The following is a 22675-nucleotide window of genomic DNA, read 5'->3' on the forward strand; positions in this document are numbered from 1 at the left end:
TCACACCTGTAATCTCAGCACTTTTGGAGGCTGTGGCAGGTGGATAACTTGAGGTCAGAAGTTCAAGACCAGGCTGGCCAATGTGGTGAAACCCAGTCTATACTAAAAATACAAAAATTAGTTGGGCATGGTGGCGCATGCCTATAATCCCAGCTACTCGGGAGGCTGAGGCAGGAGAATCACTTGAACCTGGCAAGTGGAGGTTGCAGTGAGTTGAGATCACACCACCGCACTCCAGCCTGGGAGACAGAGCTAGACTCTGTCTCAAAAATAAAAAATAAAATAAAAATAAAGTATCACGCAAAGATTTTGGATTTTTAAAAACCAATTTATAGAAAAATCTTTTCCAGAAATTTGTGAAGTGCTTACTACTATGTATTGTCAAAGTTTAACTAAACAAGGAAACAGAAAAATGTGCTCAATGGTCAGTTTCTGATACTAAGAATGGAGAACGAAGTGGAAGGTCCCATAGGGACCTAGATCTGGCTGTAGGTCCATGGAGTTGTGTTGACTGTGACTGATTTCCCATAGCTTCTTTTCTCAGAACCTGAAGTGGCTCCCCTCCACCCACACGGCATAATAATAGCCTACATTCCTAATGGAATCAAGACTGTGGTACAGTCTCCTACAATCCTCCCTAATCCCATTTGTCCTTATAGTCAGAGCCCTGACATTTGGTTCTGGTGTCCACCACTCTCTAGCCAGCCAGAACTCAGGGGACAAATTCTGATTAGCTTAAACCATTCACATAATTCTATCCCCTTTCCTATTGATTGGCTGAGGTATCAATGCGCCCTTGCCACAATTCTGGCCAGAGACATAAGGGGACCCAGAAGACCTTTGGGAAAGTCTTCCTCTCTCTGAAAAAGAAACACACAAGATGGCATGGACTCTTCTTCCTCTGTGTGTCGTGTTGGTGTTTGATACCTGGAATTCTGTACCTTCTAGAGTCATCTAACATAATATCTTACATAGTACGGTGAGATAAGTTTTTGTTCCATTGAAAACTGAAGATTTATAACAACTTCCTGTGAAATATGTAGGGTGGTTGTTATCATTTGGTAGATTAGGAAGCCAAAAGAAATGAAGGCGCATATATGAGGCCTAAAGAATGTGCAGGAATAAACCTAGGTCTCATGAATGTGTGTGTTTCTACAATACCAGGATGCGTCTCTTAAATCTTACCAAATACAGACCAAAAAATATCAGGCACAGCTTCATAAAGGTTTGCCTTTGTGCTCGGACAACAAAGCAAGGTATGAAGGTGAACTAAACTGTCAGATTAGATTAAAATGCCTTTTTGCATTTTTATCACAACGTATAAACCATCTGAAGCTGAGCTAAAAAAAAATATGACAAGATGATCATGTTTTTTCAAGATGAAAGATTCCCTCGAGTCTGAGTGACATAGCTACTCCAACAGTAAATAACCAATAACAGAGTTCCCAGCCAGTATGACCAAAGCGGTGAGGTCCTTGGGGATGCACCCGTTGTCTCACGCTTTGAGGAGCTTCCTCAGTTCACCTCAGTGTGCCATACACATGTCACCACTATTTACATGTGGCAACACGTGAAATACGTATGGGAAGCACACATTTGTCTGGCCATGTCTCTCCCTGTCTCTCACACTGCTATCTTTCTCAGACTCTCCATTTCAGTGAACTGATCTGTTCACTGTCCCACAGATGCCTTCTGGCTTGAGGACTTGCCCCTGTGATTCCTCTTGCCTTGAATCCTGGACCTTCCCCTGCACATTTAAAACAAAAATTTTCAAATCTCACCCAAAGTGAACTCCTCCAGTAAACTGTTGGCTTGCATAATGAAAGTTACATCACACAGTTAAACCGCTTGGACTGCATATGCTAACGCATTGCACATGTTATTCTTTCCTCTGCATGTTCTGTCTCTCCAAGTAGACCATAAATAATCTCTCTGAAGGCTGTTGCAAAGAGCCTTACTCAAAACAAATAATTTTTAATGTCTATTGATCACTGATACTTCCTACTGTGTTCTTATTTTCTAAACTGTTCTATCTTGTCATTGCTGTGACCACTGATATGATATAGAAGGTCAGAGCCTTTGATTGTGTTTTTTTTTTCCCAACCAAAATGATTTCTGTGTCCACAGATTCACAGAAGGGAAAAATATTATTAAAATGGGATATTAATGAGGACTGAAGGTCTTCTAAATATTCTGGGGATGTAAAATATTCTTACTCGTAAAGGATGCCTCTACATGGAGGAAGTATCCACAGAGGAAGGAAATCTTTGCCATTACTTCTTACTGGGAACATTTACTACAGATAGTCAAATTTTAGTGGCTATATTAAGATTTGGGGAAGAGCAGGGTACTTTTAATCTCAAGCCACCAATAAACCTGACGTATTTTCCAGTTTAGTCATAAAACAGAAAATCCTTTGCCTAATCAAACTTAGCTGAATAGTTCCTTCAGAAGCAGGCAGGGCCAAGAGGCTGAGTCTCGTGTTTCTGGAATAATGTAGCATGTGTGTGTATGTGCAGTGCCAGATTGGGACTTGGCCCCCTGGAAGTGACTGAGCCAGGACAGGGAAGGGATCTATTGAATGATCTGGGGAACAGGGCTGGCCAAGCTCATGGTCCCTCTGAGGTCAGCTCCCCCACCCTCAAACCTCCTCCCACTCCACCCACCCCCAGGAACCCTCCCACACACTCTGGGTAAAACACAGCTTGGCAAGCTCTCACATCATGGCTTGGTGGCTACAGTGTGTTGATCTTCCCTCAGGACCAACCAAGAAAGCCAGCCTTGGCGCTTCTAAAGCTGCCAGCCTCCTAAGGGAGTATTCCTATATAGGAATATGCTTTGAGAAGCTGATAACACCCCTCTAAATATTTGGGAGGCAGCCTTTGAATTAAATTATTTGCCTGCTGATGTCAACTATTAGAGTGCTATTTAAAAGTTAAAACCCAAGAGGCATATGTAAAAGGAAATAAGTCAAATCAATCATTTATCTCAATATCAGAGTAATTCAGAGGAACTCTTAATTACATACCTCCAAGAGACTTGTGAGGTCAACTCCATTCTATCTGCTGCCCTTGAAGCTCAGCTGGAGTCCCTCAACAGCCCGATTGGAGGATGAACTCTAGCATAGGGAATTCTGAGATGGAGGGAGGGGGCGCTGGTTCAGGATGCTTGGAGGTTCTAGAAAGAACTGAGGTCACCTGGAAGATACAACGCTACTCTAAACATGATTCAGGATGGCTTTTCTATGCATTCTCTACTCCCACAGGAATCAGGAGCCAACTCCCAGGATGGAATCTGCCTGATGCTGTAACAGTGTTCAGCTCCCCAATTTCCCCATGATACCAGGCAACCTCCTTCTGTTTTGTCTACAGTCAATTAATCAATCGTTGCTGACAGTAAGGCTCCATCCTCAACACAGGATATTTTCTGAAGCATTAATTTTTGTTTCAATAGTTGATCCTTGTTTGGAATATAATGTGTTACAATGTAGTGGTACTTAGTATTAAAATCAAAATACCTTTTTATTCATCTTTCAATTTGAATACTTTTAGCATTTCAACCATTATTTGAAGGGTTACTTACTGCAGTATGTCACATTTATATACACACATGTACATGCTGCAGTGCTTTCAGTTTGAGCCAGTGATATTTTAGGCCCCAAATGCTCTGAAAAAATAGAGAAAGCTCTCACCAAGCTAAGGAAGTGAGCTCGCAGACCATGCCTTTAAAAATTTTCAGCTTGATAACTTAGTCTTCAAGATGACTAGGTTTCTCTTCCCCCACCCCTCAGTTAGCGTGTGCGAACAAGGATTCTTTTGAATTCCCAGGAGGGGAATGAGTTTAATTTGACTGGTAAAAGTCTTCCTAATAGGATACCTAATACTGTGGCTCTTAGAACTAGCTACAAAGATATTTCATATGTTTATGTCTCATAATGGGTAATTTTGGTTTGGATTTATGTCATTTTGTCTCAGTATCACAATTTTTGAAAAATTAGTTGAAAGAGAAAAAAAAAGAAAAGAAAAACCATGGTAAACATTGCTCAGTCTCATACTCCTACCCTCTCTATGCTAAAACAGGAAATGCATTTCTGACACTTTTAAAATGAGCAATCACACGTATAATCAACTTGGTTAAAACTTCCTTCCTGGTAACTGCAACACTTCCTCTGCATCTGGATATGAAGGGAGCCCCAGAAAAGCGGAAGAGTTTAGACGCACACTGGGTAGGTTTGAATTTGTTTTGTTTTCAAAAATTAAACAAATGATCCTTCAGCATCATCGCCTCCGCTGCTTTATCAGGTATTGCTTCCTTCTATTTTTTGCTCTTTCTGGGGTCTGACTCGGAATAGTGGCACTTCCTTCTCGGCTAGATTATTTTTATCTGAAACTTGCCGGTTCTTGAGATGATACTACCACCGAATGTCTGTGTTTCATTGTCTAGTCCAACCTGTATTGTGGATATCCACAAGGTTCCGGCAATAGTTTTGCAGGTGCATCACATTTTTGTTTTTGTTTTGGGAGGAAAAGGGAAGGCACGGCAGCCAGGCTTCATATTCCTACAAGTGCATGCTTCAAGATTACTGTACTTACAGTGTTTCCAACATCTTCTCATAAAAGGGGAAAGCTTCATAGCCTCAACCATGAAGGAAACCAGTGAGTATTAGTCAGCCTGTTTTCCTCTGCATCTTATAAGATCGTTTGGTATCACTGAGGCAGAAGTTATTGCTGTGTATTTATATGCTGCCTAAATTTGGACATGTTTTATTTCAAGTTAGTGTCCATATCAATGTATCTTACAGTTCTCTTCTTTGTTAGTTATTCTATAATGTAGCAAAAGACCAAAATGAATGTTTTAAGCCACAAGAGACAGTTCTTTGGGACAGTTGGTTTCACTTACTAAGTATAACTTCATATTTTAAGAGAGGGAATATTGGTTTTAAAAGTTAAGCCAAGATTTGAACATAAGTTTGGATCAAATGAAATTTGTCTTTCTTATCTTTTTATCAAGCTCTCCTTTTTGGTATACATCAAATGCTCCACTATTTCTTAAGGAAATAATGTAGTTTTAAGTCTAACATTAGTTATTTAAGAGAGTAAACGATATTTTCTGAAACATTAATTTTTTGTTTCAATAATTGATTCGTTTAGAATATAATGTATTACAATGCAGTGATACTAAACATTGAAAGCAAAATACCTATTAATCTTTCAGTGTTAATACCTTTCAAATTTCAATTATTATTTGAAGGATTTCATATTGCAGTATGTCCCATTTATACTTAAGTGCTTTGTGAAGGGTAGGTACTTACTGAATTTTGTGGAAAGAGTGAGCAGGTTCATGAGAATAAATTTGTGAATTTGTGTTACAAAAATGAAAATATTAGGGCAAAAAAGAAGTTAAATGATTGGGGGTCTTAACAGAAGGTCACTGGAGTCCAGAAATCCTGCCTTCCATCCTGTAGCTCCTCCACTATTAAGTAGAGACAGATCAAATGAATTTAAATTAATTAATTAAACAATGTTAAAATTACCTAAATGTTCCTATCGGGAGAGTACACCCTTGGGTGACTATTCAAAGATACTGCCCTAATATAGCAATGACAGCCAGAATGCTGACAAATTCCATGATTCAAAATTTTACATATCTGCAAATGGTTTTGACTGTAACTTTACTAATTCCGATATGTTTTAGCTTTACAAATGAAATGACTTGCTTTCCTAATTAGAAAGAAAAAATGAAACCAAGAGGCAGGAAATTTATTAGGGAGTAGATCCTAGGTCCAGGCAGTTTGGAAACAGGCAACGTGAAGCAAGGCTGGGTGAGGTGTCTGGGTTCCAAGAAGTGTGAGACTTAACAAAGAGGAAGTAAGTTAAAGGCCTGTTTTCAAAGTGAGGTTTTTTGGCATCTCGTGTTGCACCTTGTAAACTGGGACTTGATTCTTAACTGTACTATTTTAGTAATCTATATGTTTCAGTATGTTTAAGAACAATGTCCATTCTGAGCCATTATAATGTGTCATGCGCTGTGCTGGATGAGTGTTTTACCTACCTCTTTAAAATTTTCAAAGTATACAAAAGTAGAACGACCAATAAGCCCCCATATACCTGTCACCCATATTGAACAAGTATTACTTTATTTAACTCTCCCTCTGGGGCATTCATTACTAACCAGTTTGAGAGATGAGACACAGGCTCAGAGATTAAACAGCCCAAATCACCCAGAAAGTAAGTGGCTGGGCCAGGACTCACCGGCCCGACTCCAAAGCCCACGCTCTGAAGGGCTGTAGTGCTTCCAGTTTAAAATACTTGGTCCCTCTGGGTCCCTGTGCACATGTACGCCGCCTATACCTCCTCTTCCCTCATCTCACCAGAAAATATAAGGGGAAAGTGCCTTTCTTGTGACAAATCCCTGTGTCCCTCCGCTCCCAGGTCGCATAGGGCATGGAGCTGGAGAACTATAAACAGCCCGTGGTGCTGAGAGAGGACAACTGCCGAAGGCGCCGGAGGATGAAGCCGCGCAGTGCTGCGGCCAGCTTGTCCTCCATGGAGCTCATCCCCATCGAGTTCGTACTGCCCACCAGCCAGCGCAAATGCAAGAGCCCCGAAACGGCGCTGCTACACGTGGCGGGCCACGGCAACGTGGAGCAGATGAAGGCCCAGGTGTGGCTGCGAGCACTGGAGACCAGCGTGGCGGCGGACTTCTACCACCGGCTGGGCCCGGACCACTTCCTCCTGCTCTATCAGAAGAAGGGGCAGTGGTACGAGATCTACGACAAGTACCAGGTGGTGCAGACTCTGGACTGCCTGCGCTACTGGAAGGCCACGCACCGGAGCCCGGGCCAGATCCACCTGGTGCAGCGGCACCCGCCCTCCGAGGAGTCCCAAGCCTTCCAGCGACAGCTCACCGCGCTGATTGGCTATGACGTCACTGACGTCAGCAACGTGCACGACGATGAGCTGGAGTTCACGCGCCGTGGCTTGGTGACCCCGCGCATGGCGGAGGTGGCCAGCCGAGACCCCAAGCTCTACGCCATGCACCCGTGGGTGACGTCCAAGCCCCTCCCGGAGTACCTGTGGAAGAAGATTGCCAACAACTGCATCTTCATCGTCATTCACCGCAGCACCACCAGCCAGACCATTAAGGTCTCACCCGACGACACCCCCGGCGCCATCCTGCAAAGCTTCTTCACCAAGATGGCCAAGAAGAAATCTCTGATGGATATTCCCGAAAGCCAAAGCGAACAGGATTTTGTGCTGCGCGTCTGTGGCCGGGATGAGTACCTGGTGGGCGAAACGCCCATCAAAAACTTCCAGTGGGTGAGGCACTGCCTCAAGAACGGAGAAGAGATTCACGTGGTACTGGACACGCCTCCAGACCCGGCCCTAGACGAGGTGAGGAAGGAAGAGTGGCCGCTGGTGGACGACTGCACGGGAGTCACCGGCTACCATGAGCAGCTTACCATCCACGGCAAGGACCACGAGAGTGTGTTCACCGTGTCCCTGTGGGACTGCGACCGCAAGTTCAGGGTCAAGATCAGAGGCATTGATATCCCCGTCCTGCCTCGGAACACCGACCTCACAGTTTTTGTAGAGGCAAACATCCAGCATGGGCAACAAGTCCTTTGCCAAAGGAGAACCAGCCCCAAACCCTTCACAGAGGAGGTGCTGTGGAATGTGTGGCTTGAGTTCAGTATCAAAATCAAAGACTTGCCCAAAGGGGCTCTACTGAACCTCCAGATCTACTGCGGTAAAGCTCCAGCACTGTCCAGCAAGGCCTCTGCAGAGTCCCCCAGTTCTGAGTCCAAGGGCAAAGTTCAGCTTCTCTATTACGTGAACCTGCTGCTGATAGACCACCGTTTCCTCCTGCGCCGTGGAGAATACGTCCTCCACATGTGGCAGATATCCGGGAAGGGAGAAGACCAAGGAAGCTTCAATGCTGACAAACTCACGTCTGCAACTAACCCAGACAAGGAGAACTCAATGTCCATCTCCATTCTTCTGGACAATTACTGCCACCCGATAGCCCTGCCTAAGCATCAGCCCACCCCTGACCCGGAAGGGGACCGGGTTCGAGCAGAAATGCCCAACCAGCTTCGCAAGCAATTGGAGGCGATCATAGCCACTGATCCACTTAACCCTCTCACAGCAGAGGACAAAGAATTGCTATGGCATTTTAGATATGAAAGCCTTAAGCACCCAAAAGCATATCCTAAGCTATTTAGTTCAGTGAAATGGGGACAGCAAGAAATTGTGGCCAAAACATACCAATTGTTGGCCAGAAGGGAAGTCTGGGATCAAAGTGCTTTGGATGTTGGGTTAACAATGCAACTCCTGGACTGCAACTTCTCAGATGAAAATGTAAGAGCCATTGCAGTTCAGAAACTGGAGAGCTTGGAGGATGATGATGTTCTGCATTACCTTCTACAATTAGTCCAGGTAGGGGATGTTGGTGTTATCAATGGAAGCCTTCTCAAAAGGAATTTATTTGCATATGCACAGGCACTCCATTCAGTTGTCATCAAATGCCCTTTGTTCAGAGCTTCATCATCGGCAAAAGTAGATCTGACGAAGCCGCCTCAAAAAGTAGTAAACTGTTCCATGTACATTTTTACTGTCTTGGAGGGTTTGCTGACAAGGGTTTTGCAGACATTAGTACTTCACGTTTTTAGGAGAATTGGCCCTGTGGGAATACTTTGTTCTCATTTATTATTTTAATGATAGGTTGCACTTACTGAATGCTTTCTTGTGCCAAGGCTCCAAGTGACTGACATGCTTTCAGTGTATTATCTCATTTAACTCTTCCAATAACTATGATGGAGGTCAAATTAACATTTGCACTTCTTACGTGAGGAAACTGAGGTACAAAGAGGCTAAGTAATGTGCCCAAGGTCACATACTTTGAAAGAGGTAGACCAGAATTCAAACCCAGGAGGTCTGCCTCCAGATCCTGCTCTTTTCACTACCCGAAATCCTTTACAAATCCACCACCATATCCTTCATCAGTCTGGTGTCAGGATTCTGGGGCTAGAGATAAAAGGTCTTATTCTCTGTGTATGTCTGTTACAGTTCACAGAATAGTATCTCATATCTGGGTAGAATCTTGAAAGCTCCTCTCTGCAGATAGGTACAGGACTGTATGTATTTCTACTCCGTTTCTCATGATGTTCCCTGGGGTCCTGAGAGGACAAGTGATTTTTCTAAGGTTTAGCTAAGAAGTTAAAGAAAGAATGGGGAACAGTTCCCCTGCTCACTTTAGCAGTTCTCAACTTATATTGTACTGCTTGACAAGGGAAAGGAAGTAAAGGAATTTGAATAGAAATGCTATTTTAGAGCACAGACTTCATTCATTAATTCAACAACATGTACTGAGAAGACTGGCATTAAATGAGTACACACACAAATAGATGTTTAATACCAAATTGTGACAAATACTTTAGGGAAAACTATACCGTATTATGAGAAAAGAGTCCAGGGGTCCAAGGGACACTTAATTTTGATTAAGAGACCCAGGGACAGTTCTGAGTAAGTGACATTTGACCTGAGATCTTTAGGATTAGCCAGACTGAATTTTACACACTAAACTATTTAATCACTATCCGTATTTATAGGAAGTTCTGGAGTTTTCTGATAAGCATTTTGGATAGCCTCAACTTTAACTCTCAATCTTCACCTTCCTGTTAGTCAGATACTTGAAACATTACATTTGGCTTTGTTTTCATCCATTAAATATATTCAGTAGTTTTTTCACTAGTTGAGATATCTGTATAACACTAAAGAATTTTAGAATAATTAAAGAATCTTCAGTTTTCTAGCTCTCCATAACAAAAACAACATGAAAAAAACTTGGATGAGCTCTGTTGCAAATCCCAAGGCTAACAGGAATTATTTTTCATTGTCATGTTCACAAGTAAACTTTAAAGAGCTGGAAAATGAATAATGTTCTTTTTAGAAATGTGTTAAATGAAAGAGGTCAATACATAATATTAACATTGAATTTGTGGTCTTAGATCTGAAGAAGAATAGTCATTTGTAAAACTACTTGAGACATTTTCAGCTATGGCTAAATGACTCATTCCTGATCAAAATGGTCTCCTAGTTGCGATCCGCACTGTCTTTACAGAAGTGAAACCTCAAGAAGGTCAGAAAGACTCACATCTGGGTTAGAAACTTAAAACATTGCGAAAATGAGTACTGGTGGCTAAAAGACCACATTCTCAGAATTAAGGACTTTGATGCAGCTACAGTGGCACCTATTTGACCATACTTTTGAAAAGCATTTTTGTAAACACTTGTATAATTGAAACATGATGAAGCCACTAGTGATCATGTCCAAACTGGAAAACCAGAGGAAGAATTATAAATCCTTCCAAGAAGCCTCCAGTTCCTAAAATATAAACTAGAATGTGAATTTCTTCCATTCCTTAGGAAAAAAGGATGCACCATTTCTATTCATAAAGTGTATACTCCGAGATATTTAATATTAAGTCTCTCTTCATGTTTACATATGACATCTATCCTCTAACTTTATATATGCTTTTATAATAATCTGAACAATGTTTGTTAGTGTTGCTGCTTTTAAAATTATGAACTATTTCAAACTTACAGAAAAGCACAGAAAACAATGAAACACCTATGCACTCACAAGGTTTAATTGTGTTTTTTACATTTTATCAGTTCTTCCTCGTCAGTAATGGAGCTGTACTAAGTCAATATTCTCTAACATCAGCCAAGTGATATGAAAATTACTAAACACTAAAAACGAAGATCAAATTATACTTAAGAAAACATAAAATCAGGGACTTTTGGACAGAAAGCTCTGTACACACCACAGTGTGGCAGAGGGTAGTGATTGCTCTGTGTGGATTGATCTAGAGCCACTGTTTACTTGTAGTTAAGGACCTGTGAGACAGTTCAGTGACTTGCCAGTGAGATGCCGAAAAGGGAAGCTATAGGGCTTTTAGGATCTTTCCGTCTAACAAATATTTTTCTCCTTACGTGTATTATACTATATCTCCACTGTCCATTTTCTTTCTCACATTCCCTCTTACCTTCCACTTTATAGATTGGTTACAGTGTCTCCATCTTCCCCCTCTACCCCTCCAACAAAACCAGTAAGACCTAATTAGAGCAAATTCCCTCACCTCTTCACCTTTGAATTTATCAGCAGCACATGACTGTGAGTCAAGAGTTTCAGCCTCTAATCCCAGTTATGTCATCGGCTGCTCTATGATCTTAAGCAAGTGGTTCAGTCTGGTCCTAAGTGTCCTCTAACAGACAGGATTAAACTTAAGTGACTGTTAAGATTTTCATCTTTCTAGCCATGAAGACCCAGTAAAGCAGAGCACCAGTTCTTCTCTATTTCCTTTTCCCTGATTCAACGACATAGAGTACAGTCCTACAAATGCCAATGTGTTCTTCCTTTAGGCTGTGAAATTTGAACCATACCATGATAGCGCCCTTGCCAGATTTCTGCTGAAGCATGGTTTAAGAGTAAGTACTTCCATTTTGATAATAGCGTGAAATTTTAAGTTGCCAAGAATTAACTGGTAGACCTAAAGCATTAGTCATAATAATTTCAACTTTCTTGTACCTGCCCTCAGAACAAAAGAATTGGTCACTTTTTGTTTTGGTTCTTGAGAAGTGAGATAGCCCAGTCCAGACACTATCAGCAGAGGTTCGCTGTGATTCTGGAAGCCTATCTGAGGGGCTGTGGCACAGCCATGCTGCACGACTTTACCCAACAAGTCCAAGTAATCGAGATGTTACAAAAAGTCACCCTTGATATTAAATCGCTCTCTGCTGAAAAGTATGACGTCAGTTCCCAAGGTACGGTGGCTATATTTTCTGTGTTCTCTTTCCAAATGCCTTCATCTCCAAATGCCATTGTTCCTATAATTCTTTTTCTTCCTGGAATCCAAGTTGCATCCTCCTGAAGGCACCAAGAACACATTTTTGAGTTTTCTGTCTGCATGGAGTAAACAAATTTAAAGTTCTCCTTTTACAAGTTCATAATTTTTAACTATATATTTACATATTCTTAACTCTGAAAAATTAAGCAGCATTATGCAGATGTAAGATGTAGTTTTTAAGAACAGTTGCATACACAAAGATTAGATATTTCCAAATCTTTACCTTTTTCTTCACATCTCTGAATATGCACATACAGTTTTCAAGTTTACAGTCTTATAAAATGATGAATTTTTGAGAGGCTATTTTAATTTTTTGGCATTTCTTCATCTATATATCTCAGAGTGATATATAGAGATACATTCATTCTTCCCTATCTGGGTTCCTACATCTGTAAATTCAACCAAGCATGGATAGAAAACATTTGGGGAAAAAATTGCATCTGCATTGAACATGTACAGACTTTTTTTTCCTGTCATTATTCCCTAAACAGTACAGTGTAACAACTATTTGCATAGCATTTACATTGTATCAGATATTATAGGTATCTAGAGATGATTTAGAGTATATGGGAGGAAGTGCATAGGTTATATGCAAATACTACACCATTTTATATCAGGGGCTTGAGCATTCATGGATTATGATATCTGCAGGAGGTCCTGGAACCAATCCTCACAGACAGCAAGAGACGACTCTGTATCTGTGTGTGTGTGTGTGTGTGTGTGTGTGTGTGTGTGTGTGCATAAAGGTAATAAACACACACACACACACCACCTTCTCTCTCAAGCCGTTTCCAATATCTTATTCCTACCCTAAGAAAACCTGCCCCTGCCCTAGAAAAATTAATCACTCCTTCTCTGTATTTCTGTAGATTTTGATTGATACTACATTAAATTAAAGTCTTTAACATATCTTCCTGGTCTGGTAAACTGTATCAACCTTGAATCTAGAGAATATCTCTTTTTCATTTTTATATACCTAGACCTAGCACTATGGCTCATTACGTAGACACTTCATGTACTCAACCAGTATTTTAAACTCCTAAATATTTAAAATTTCTTTCTCCCTTTGATTCTTACAATGCTTCCTCCTAAAAATGATGATGGTAATAATAATATTTTATTTGCATTTTAAGAAAGGAAAACATTTGTACTGACCCTCATTCTGTCAGTTATCCAGTAATTTTTAATTCACATATTTTGCCTTTAGAATTTTAAGGCTGTCACATCCATCTTCTCTACTTCTCTACAGAACCTAACTTCCTCTTCTGAAAAGAAATTATAGAACCCTAACCAAATTCCATGTATTATTTTCTTAAAATGTCTGTTCCTCAAATCAGATGGTAGTTTAAAGTTTAATGTGCTGGAAAGAAAACTACAGTATTAATTCCTTAGCATCACCCTCAGAGCATACTTCTCTACTTGGATTGTGTTGGTGTCTATGTGTTATCCCACATATATTCACATATTTCTGTCCCCTGTTGTAGTATGTGTACATGGTTATGTTGCTCACCTTAAGCCCAATGTATCTTGCCGCCTCATATGGTTAGTTCCTCAAAGGCAGGGCCCACCCACATTTCTCCTGCTCTACACCAGAACAAATATATAGAATGCTATGAATAAATGTGTTCTCAGGAAATGTAATAGATAATATTGATGATTTCTGGAACTCACATAACTCTTGTGTACTTTTGACAATTACAGTTATTTCACAACTTAAACAAAAGCTTGAAAACCTGCAGAATTCTCAACTCCCCGAAAGCTTTAGAGTTCCATATGATCCTGGACTGAAAGCAGGAGCGCTGGCAGTAGGTATCACTTGGATGTCTCCATGTGGTCTTTATGTCTTGAAGATGTCTAACGTGCTTGCTGGGGCCCAGTACTTAAAAGCTAATGTTTATGCAGAGACAGGGAAGCTGGAGAGTCTCTGGATGGGTTTCTCATAAGCCCTTGTCTAATCACTGGTTACGAAAGCCTCAATACCAGATAATTTCCCTTCCATATTTTTTAAAATCAGCTTGAGATATTCTTTGTATACAATAAAAATTGTCCATTTAAAATGTAGAATTCAGAGAACAGGCATGGTAGCTCACGCCTGTAATCCCAGCACTTTGGGAGGCCGAGGCAGGCAGATCACGAGGTCAGGAGTTCAAGACCAGCCTGGCCAACATGGTGAAACCCCGTCTCTACTAAAAAATACAAAAGAAAATTAGCCAGGCATGGTGGTGCATTCCTGTAATCCCAGCAACTCGGGAGGCTGAGGCAGGAGAATTGCTTGAACTAGGACCTAGGAGGTGGAGGTTGCAGTGAGCCAAGATCACGTCACTACACTCCAGCCTGGGTGACAGAGCAAGACTCCGTCTCAAAAAAAAAAGTAGAATTCAGTGAGTTTTGAGAAATGTATACAATTATATAACCACCGCCACAATCAAGATCTAGAACATTTCCATAGACATGTTACAGAAAAAGTTCTGTCATGTCCCATTGCAGTTAGTCCTTTTTCTCCTCCCATTCTCTCTGATAATGCAACAGATCTACTTTCTATCATAAAATGCCTTTTCTAGACTTTTATTAAGAGGAATCATATAGTATATAGTTTTATATCTGAATTATTTTACTTTCCATAATGCTTTTAAGATTCATTCATGTTATTGTATGCATCAGTAATTTGTTTCTTTTTATGACTTAGTAGTAGTCCCTTGTATGGATATACCACAGTTTGTTTTCCATTCATTTTTTGAGTAAATGTTTAACAGTGGGGTAGTTGGGTCAGATGGTGTGTGTGTGTAATTTTACAAGATACCATTTTTCCGAAGTGGTTATACCATGTAAATTCCAGCAGTGTATACGATGAGTTCTAGTTGTTTCACATCCTAGCAAGCACTTGTTATCATCAGTCTTTTTAAACTTAGCCATTCAAATGAGTATGAAGTGGTATCTCACTATTGTTTTTATTTGCATTTCCATAATAAGGTTGAGTGTCTTTCTATGTGCTCATTTTCCATTAGAGTACATTCTTCTGAAAATTTTCTATTCAAATATTTCACCAGTTTTTTAGGTGGGTTGCCTTCTTTTTTTTTTTTTTGAGACAGAGTCTCGCTCTGTCGCCCAGGGTGGAGTGCAGAGGCACGATCTCGGCTCACTGCAAGCTCCACCTCCCAGGTTCATGCCATTCTCCTGCCTCAGCCTCGCAAGTAGCTGGGACTACAGGTGCCCGCCACCACACCCAGCTAATTTTTTTTTTTTTTTTTGTATTTTTAGTTGAGACGGGGTTTCACCGTGTTAGCCAGGATGGTCTCAATCTCCTGACCTCGTGATCCACCTGCCTCGGCCTCCCAAAGTGCTGGGATTACAGGTGTGAGCCACCACACCTGGACCTTAGTTTTAGTTATGAGAGTTACTTATATAAACTGGATACAAATTCTTTATCAGATATACATTTTACAGATGTTTTCTGTTAGTCTGTGGCTTGCCTTTTTATTTTCTTAGAGGTGTCTTTCAAAGCAGAAGCTTTAAATTTTGATTAAGTCAAATTTGCAACTTTTTCTTAAATGGTTTGTGCTTTTAGTGTCTTATCTAAGAAATCTGTTTAGGACTAGCACAGTGTCTCACACCTGTAATTCCAGCACTGTGGGAAGCCAAGGCGGGAGGATCACTTGAGGCAAGGAGTACGAGACCAGACTGGGCAACATGGCGAGACTCCATCTCTACAAAAAATAAAAAAAAATAGCCAGGCATGGTGGCACGTGCCATAGTCCCCACTACTTGGAAGGCTGTGGTGGGAGGATCACTTGAGCTCAGGAGTTTGATACTGCAGTGAGCTGTGTTTGTGCCACTGCATTCCAACCTGGGCTACAGAGTGAGACCCTGTTTCAAAAGAAATGAAAAAGAAATCTATCTAATCCAGTGCCTCAGCTTGGGGTAATCCCTCTGTCTGCCAAGGGACATTTGGCAATGTCTGAAGACATTCTTGATGGTTATAACTGGGAGAATGCTATTGGCATCTAGTGGGTAGAGGCCAGGGATGCTGCTAAATACCCTGCAGGGTACAGGATAGTCCCCCAGAACAAACACTATCCACCCCAAAATGGCAACAGTGCCAAGGTTAAGAAATTCTGGTTTAACTCAATGTGGCAGATACTTTTTCTTAGAAGGGTTATGGTTTTAATTCTTACATAGAAGTCTGCAATCCAATTTGAGTTAATTTTTGTGTACAGTGTGAGGTGAAGGTCAGAGTTCATTTTTTAATATGAATATCCAGATTTTTCAGCACCATGTGTTGAAAAGACTGTTTTGTTTTGTTTTGTTTTGTTTTTCCTGGAGAACTACCTTGGCACCTTTGTCAAGTATCGACTGACCGTATATGTGTGGGTCTACACCTAGATTCTCTGTTCTGTTCCACTGATCTAAATGTCTGTCCTTACATCAATACCACACATTCTTGATTATGTTTAAATAACAAAGCACTTCATATACATGTGCTTATACAGGCAACAGTATACTTCCATTAACCCCCGCATCCTTTGCATTATTTTTATTATGATTTTAACTTCTACATGTGTTATAAGTGGCACAATAAGTTACTATTTTTGCCCTGAACAGTTAAAAAATAGACTTAACAGACTTAATAGATGAAATAATTTTTAACTATTCACCTACATATTTACCATTTTTGGTACTCTTTATTGCCTTATATCGGTCCACATTTCCTTGAGCTTCTAACATCTTTTCTACTGCAAGTTTGCTGACAATAAATTCTTTCAGCTTTTGTTTATCTGAAACAGTTTTTATTCTGCTTTCATTTTTGAAAAATATTTTCCCTGAATATGGAATTCTAGATTGACTGGTTTTTTTCTTGCAGTAACATTTTTTTCTGGCTTGCATATTTTCTGATGATGAGTCTTATCTTTGATTGTGTCTGCATAATACGTCTTTTTCCCCAGGCTGTTTTTAAGATGCTTTTTTATTTCTGGTTTTCAGCAATTTGATTATGATGTACCCTGGTATGGGTTTCCTTTGTGTTTAGGCTGCTGGAGTCTATGGAGCTCCTTGAATTTGTGAGTTTATAGTCTATCAAATTTGGAAATTTTTCAACCAATTTTTTATGTTGCCTCTTTCCTCTCTGAGACTTCAGTTACAGTAATTTAGACTGCTGGACTCTGGGCTCAGTCTGGATTTCCTTCCTCTGTGCTGTAGCCTAGAAACAGCCCCCAGGCAGTAATCTGGGGCAATTACAGGGCTCACTTCATTTGTCTTCCTTTTCTTGGGGATCATGGACCTACACTGCCTGTTCAATGTCTGAAAAGAGTTTTATATATTTTGCATAGTTTTCTAGTTGTTTATGGCAGGACGGCAACTCCCGTAGCAGCGAAGCCACATGAAAAGATGAGGAAGTTCTTCCCCTGAATGTTTAATTTGATATACAATTACCAGCAAACTGGCCCTATAGTAAAAGCACACACTATCCACTGTCCATTATTTAAAGATTGGTAGGAATTATGACATATTAATACAGTTTCAAATTGTGTTTGCTTCTTTAAATGACTACATCACAATTTTGATCTGTGGTGAACTCACCTTTGCCTGAAACACCTACCTTTTTTATGTTTAAGTGAGTAACTGCAAAGCCACATTTCCCCTGCCTTGAATTTATTTAGATGTATGAGGTTTAGGGGGAGGGCGTGTTGTACCTAAATGCCAGATTTTCCATTTATTTCTGTTAAATTTCATCTTCTTAGATGTAGCCTATTGCATCTGATTCTGCAATAATAGTTTTTTTGACATTGTGGTAGCATTAGAATTCTTTTTTCAAATTAAATCTCAGAAGGCGGACAAATATAACAGCCAGGTTGCTGTCTATTAAAGAGGATGTGGGAGTGTCAGAGCTCTGTGTGCGTGGGGAGGGTGAGATCTGCCATACCTCTTAGGCACTTCCAAAGACTCTTGTGGTTCTTTGGAGCACAGTTTGAGAGGCACTGGTTTAAGAGTTGTGAATTCGCTCTCACATGGCATTTCCAGATTTGCTCAAAACAACTTCTGTATTTTTACCCAAATATTGAAAATCATTTTCCAACTAGGACTTTGTCCTTGTTGTTTATAGTGATGTTTTGCAAGAGAATTTGTGTCTCCACCGTGTATATTCATTATTCATTGTGTGTGGGGAACATGTGACTGCTTCCTTACAGATTGAAAAATGTAAAGTAATGGCCTCCAAGAAAAAACCACTGTGGCTTGAGTTTAAATGTGCTGATCCTACAGCCCTATCAAATGAAACAATTGGAATTATCTTTAAACATGGTGATGATCTGCGCCAAGACATGCTTATTTTACAGGTATGCTAATTTTAAGATTGTTTTCAATTATCTGAAAACAATTCTATATTACATCAAAAACATGCTTTCTCCTACTGGCTCTATTCCCACTCTCTTCTTTCAAGTGATGAATTGTGATCAAATATTACATCATAGAGAGTTTTCACTTGGGGAATTTGGCTGCAGACTATTAGATATGCAATCTAATGAGCATTATGGTTCTGTCCAAGTTGCATATCTAACACTCCCAAGTAGCCAGATATACCTCCCTCACCTAATGTCTTTTTTATACACCCCATTCTAAGCTTGATAACATAGAAAATAGCCATATTTATCCCCAGCACTCACTTCATTCCTGCCCATAGACATGTCAGCACATCTCTAGGCACTCTTTTAGATACATCTCCTCTGATGCACATAAACAAATCAAGCAAATGATTTGATGGGAAGGAGAAAGATGAACAAGTAGGTCACCACAGAAATCCTGCAGGTAAGTGACAAGAGTGAAGTACTGTTAGGGCAGAAGGTGAATGGTCAATATATCAGTGCTAATTATTTTCATATTTTCTAACATTTCTAGATAAACTTTAGCTTCACAAGTCTGTAAAGTAATATTCTACAGATTCTATTTGGTCAGTGTTGTAGAGGTAATAATTTCTAATACTTAATATGGTTTATTTGAAGTAGACAAATCACATTGATTTCAAGGTAGCCTATTTAAAACTGGTCATGTTTCCAATTGTAAGTTTCTGTTTTTACTTATTTCTAATATAGAAACAGGAATACCTTTGCTTTGCCTTTGCTTTGCTTTCAAGAATGATCTATGTTTTGTCCAGGAGGTATTTTAGAAAAGAAAAAGAGAAATCCTTCAAACTTTTTGCAAGTTTATTAAATTTCAAATAAATCTGTAGAATATTTTGAATTGTTTGAAGATGGACAATTTAAAAACACAAAAATTACCCTGTTGGTCCTCTCATTTTGAGTGAAAGTTTGCCTTTGCCCTTTATGTACTTTGTGGTTTTGTTTTTTTTTAATTTTTTAAGGTGAGGCCTTGCTTTATCGCCCAGGTTGGAATACAGTGGCACGATCACAGCCCACTGCAGCCTCAAACTCCTAGGCTCAAGCAATCCTCCTGCCTTAGCCTCTGAAGTAACTAGGACTATAGGTGTGCACCACCATACCTGGCAAATTATATTTTTTGTAGAGATGGGGTCTTGCCATGTTACCCACGCTGGCCTCAAACTCCTTGGCTCAATGAATCCTCCCACCTCAGCCTCCCACACAACTTTCACATTCTTCTCCTTTTCTTTCCCTTCCTCATAAGAAAACCAACAGTGTGGACCTGGAAAATAGCTCTCTGGTCAAAAAAAACCTCTCTGCCCTTCACTCAACAAAAACATAGCCTTTCCTTCTCTGGGCCAGGCACTAGCCCACAATCTCCATTAGACTCTTCATCCTTCTATAGGAATGATCAAGATTGTGAAAGACACCATGACAATTGCCAAAATTGCTGGGATTCTAGGCACGAGCCAGTTAATCGCCAAAATTGCTGGGATTCTAGGTGTGAGCCACCATGCCCAGCCTACTTTGTTTATTTGTTGGGGCACATAGTTTGGCAGCTAAGGGCAAGTTATTTAAGCTCTTTAAGGCTTTGTTCCTTCACCTGTAGAGTGGGAATAATAATCCTATCCACATTATAGGGCAATGCAAGGATCACACATAAAGCAGCAATCAGTATATATTCGCTATCATTATCATCATTGTAGTTACTGCTGCTTTGGTTGTTGCCTTAGAGTGATAAGTATGTGTAAGGATGTTAGAGTTTTGTGGTAAAATAGACACAAGTAAAGCAGAACATTTGAACAGAGAGGTGATGAACCACAGCTAAAACCCACTCCAAAAGAAATGTATTGGCCAAGCATGGTGGCTCACGCCTGTAATCCCAGCACTTTGAGAGGCCAAGGTGGGCGGATCACTTGAGGTCAGGAGTTTGAGACCAGCCTGGCCAACATGGTGAAACCCCATCTCTACTAAAAATACAAAAAAAATTAGCCGGGCATCATGGCGCGCGCCTGTAATCCCAGCTACTCAGGAGGCTGAGGCAGGAGAATCACTTGAACCTGGGAGGTGGAGGTGGCAGTGAGCTAAGATCACACCACTGCACTCCAGGCTGGGCGACAGAGCAAGATTCCATCTACAAAACAAAAACAAAAACAAAACAAAACAAGAAATGTATTTATCCTCTTCCCCAAGGTACATTTCGGAAAACAAAATTAACAAGCTCACAAAGAAGAGAAACTTTAGAGTACCAGATTGAACAATAAACGTACAGTTGTTACTTATATGTTTTACATTTACTCTTATATTTTGTGTTACTAGATATGATTGCTATTTTTAAGGGAGAAGAAAAATATATTAAGTTAATATATATATAATATAAACATTTCTGTGTTTCGATGCCCAGATTCTACGAATCATGGAGTCTATTTGGGAGACTGAATCTCTGGATCTGTGCCTCCTGCCATATGGTTGCATTTCAACTGGTGACAAAATAGGTATGTAGTTACCTCAGGAGATGAATAGACCACTCAGCTCGTTTGAAAAGATTATAATTCCTTCAGTGTAGACATTTAATAACTGAAAAATCATAATCTTAATCTGTATAAAAAGGAAGAAAACATTTCTATGCTGGTGAATGTGACTCTCAATTTAATGTGGATATATTGAAAATACATGAATGCATGATTCAAATCCCTGTGACTATACATGGAAATGATTTTAGTAAGAACTTGTTCCCTCCTCTTTCCTTCTCCATCTCTAAACTTTAACTCATTTCATTACACATTAAACTTTTCTCTCACAAAAAACATTTAAAAATAGATGGAAAGATCTGTCACTTATTTTAGTATTCCAGAATTCACATTATCAAAGCTACTACACACTCTACTATCAGGTATTTTTATAGACATTCAGCATTAGTTTCAGTCAAACATATGTTTATTCAAGTTTCTGATCTGAGAACTCTACAAAACCATTTACATTTAACCCTGTAATTTAAAAAAGGAAAAGGCACAGATTGCCATCTGAGGAAGGATATGCTCAGCATATAAATGCTTTTATTTATTACTATTCAAAACCGGCCCTTTCCTCTTGTCATTCTGGGATATTGAAAACATATCCCATACAATTTCCATATCCTCCTTCTTTCCTTTCTATTCCTCATAAGAAAACCAATAGCATAGACCTGGAAAATAGCTCTCTGGTCAAAAAAAAAAAAAAAAAAAAACCCTCTGCCCTTCACTCAACAAAGACATAGCCTTTCCTCCTCTGGGCCAGGCACTGGCCCCCAGTCTCCATCAGACTCTGTGCATCCTTCTGTAGGAATGATCGAGATTGTGAAAGACGCCACGACAATTGCCAAAATTCAGCAAAGCACAGTGGGCAACACGGGAGCATTTAAAGATGAAGTCCTGAATCACTGGCTCAAAGAAAAATCCCCTACTGAAGAAAAGGTGAGCTCATGCTTTTTCCCAGTCTAATGGCTCCTTACAAGTTGTCATTTATATAGCAGTAGTGGCTTCAAGTTTTCAGAGAATCTGCCAGTGTCTTGCCTCCTGACATATTAGTGAAGTTTTTTACCTGTGAAATAATGGAGGTTTTAAGTACCCTCCCGTGGTGACAGCATATCTGTGTGAAACAGAGGCACTCAGTTCAGGACTCCATGAGCATTTGCTTCTCTTTTGATTATCAGGCATACTTTGCTTAAAATTTGGTTCTGTAAAATAATCTGTTAGCACTTTTTATGGCTATCTATTTTTGTTGTTCAGCCAAGATATTTAGTTACCATGTATAAATTCTTATGTACCTGGGAAATACAACATACACAACAAAGTAATTTATAATTTACTGCTGAACTCTAATCTAAATGGTAAATCATGGATGCTGAAAATGTCACTTCCACCATTCCTTGGAAGTGCATATGCTCAATCCTTCACAAGCTGTGTTTTAGCTGTTTGGCTGTCGTTTAAAGTTCTGCTGCACAGGATTAGCACTTCTCATTTGCATGGTTAGCAGCCTTTTGGGGAGGAAATATAATGAGTAGCACTTATTAATCTGTTATACATGTGGATCTGTGAACCCAAGCATACTCTTAGTGGTCACAAGCAAAACATGTTCACAAATGAAGGAGAAATTACCATGGGTTCTATATAGTTGTTGGCAAGTGATGCATGGAGAGGAAGTGAACCCTTTGATTAAATTACTGTTGGCCTTTGACTCTTGTTTCTTCTTCATGCCATTGTGATTCACTGAATCTTCACCTAAAATATAAGCAGAGCAATGAGAAAGTTGGCAATTCATAGATATAATGCTAATGAAATCAGGCACAACTAACTTGCTCTCTGAAAATGGTTTCCAGAATATTCTCTTTTTAGAAGTCATTTGTAGATTCATGATG

The 22675-nt window shown here is 39.9% G+C and overlaps 1 protein-coding gene across 3 annotated transcripts in view; it reads left to right on the forward strand.

Annotated features, from left to right (window-relative positions):
• Positions 1-4122: 4122 nt before the first annotated feature.
• The window catches only part of PIK3CG (phosphatidylinositol-4,5-bisphosphate 3-kinase catalytic subunit gamma), a 43280-nt gene continuing 24727 nt past the window's right edge, over positions 4123-22675 (forward strand). Inside the window, exons 1-8 of one of the 3 annotated variants that reach the window (XM_004046018.5) lie at positions 4123-4225; positions 6432-8438; positions 11427-11492; positions 11603-11828; positions 13613-13716; positions 18094-18240; positions 20684-20774; positions 21601-21731. In XM_004046018.5, coding sequence (XP_004046066.4) covers positions 6444-8438; positions 11427-11492; positions 11603-11828; positions 13613-13716; positions 18094-18240; positions 20684-20774; positions 21601-21731 — 2760 coding nt within the window. In that variant the 5' untranslated portion in view covers positions 4123-4225; positions 6432-6443. Of the gene's footprint in view, positions 4656-6431; positions 8439-11426; positions 11493-11602; positions 11829-13612; positions 13717-18093; positions 18241-20683; positions 20775-21600; positions 21732-22675 lie in introns of all 3 variants that reach the window. The other 2 variants (XM_004046019.5, XM_004046020.5) reach the window with 2 other exon arrangements.

The sequence above is a fragment of the Gorilla gorilla genome, chromosome 6 (assembly GCF_029281585.2).
Source record: "Gorilla gorilla gorilla isolate KB3781 chromosome 6, NHGRI_mGorGor1-v2.1_pri, whole genome shotgun sequence".
NCBI lineage: Eukaryota > Metazoa > Chordata > Mammalia > Primates > Hominidae > Gorilla > Gorilla gorilla.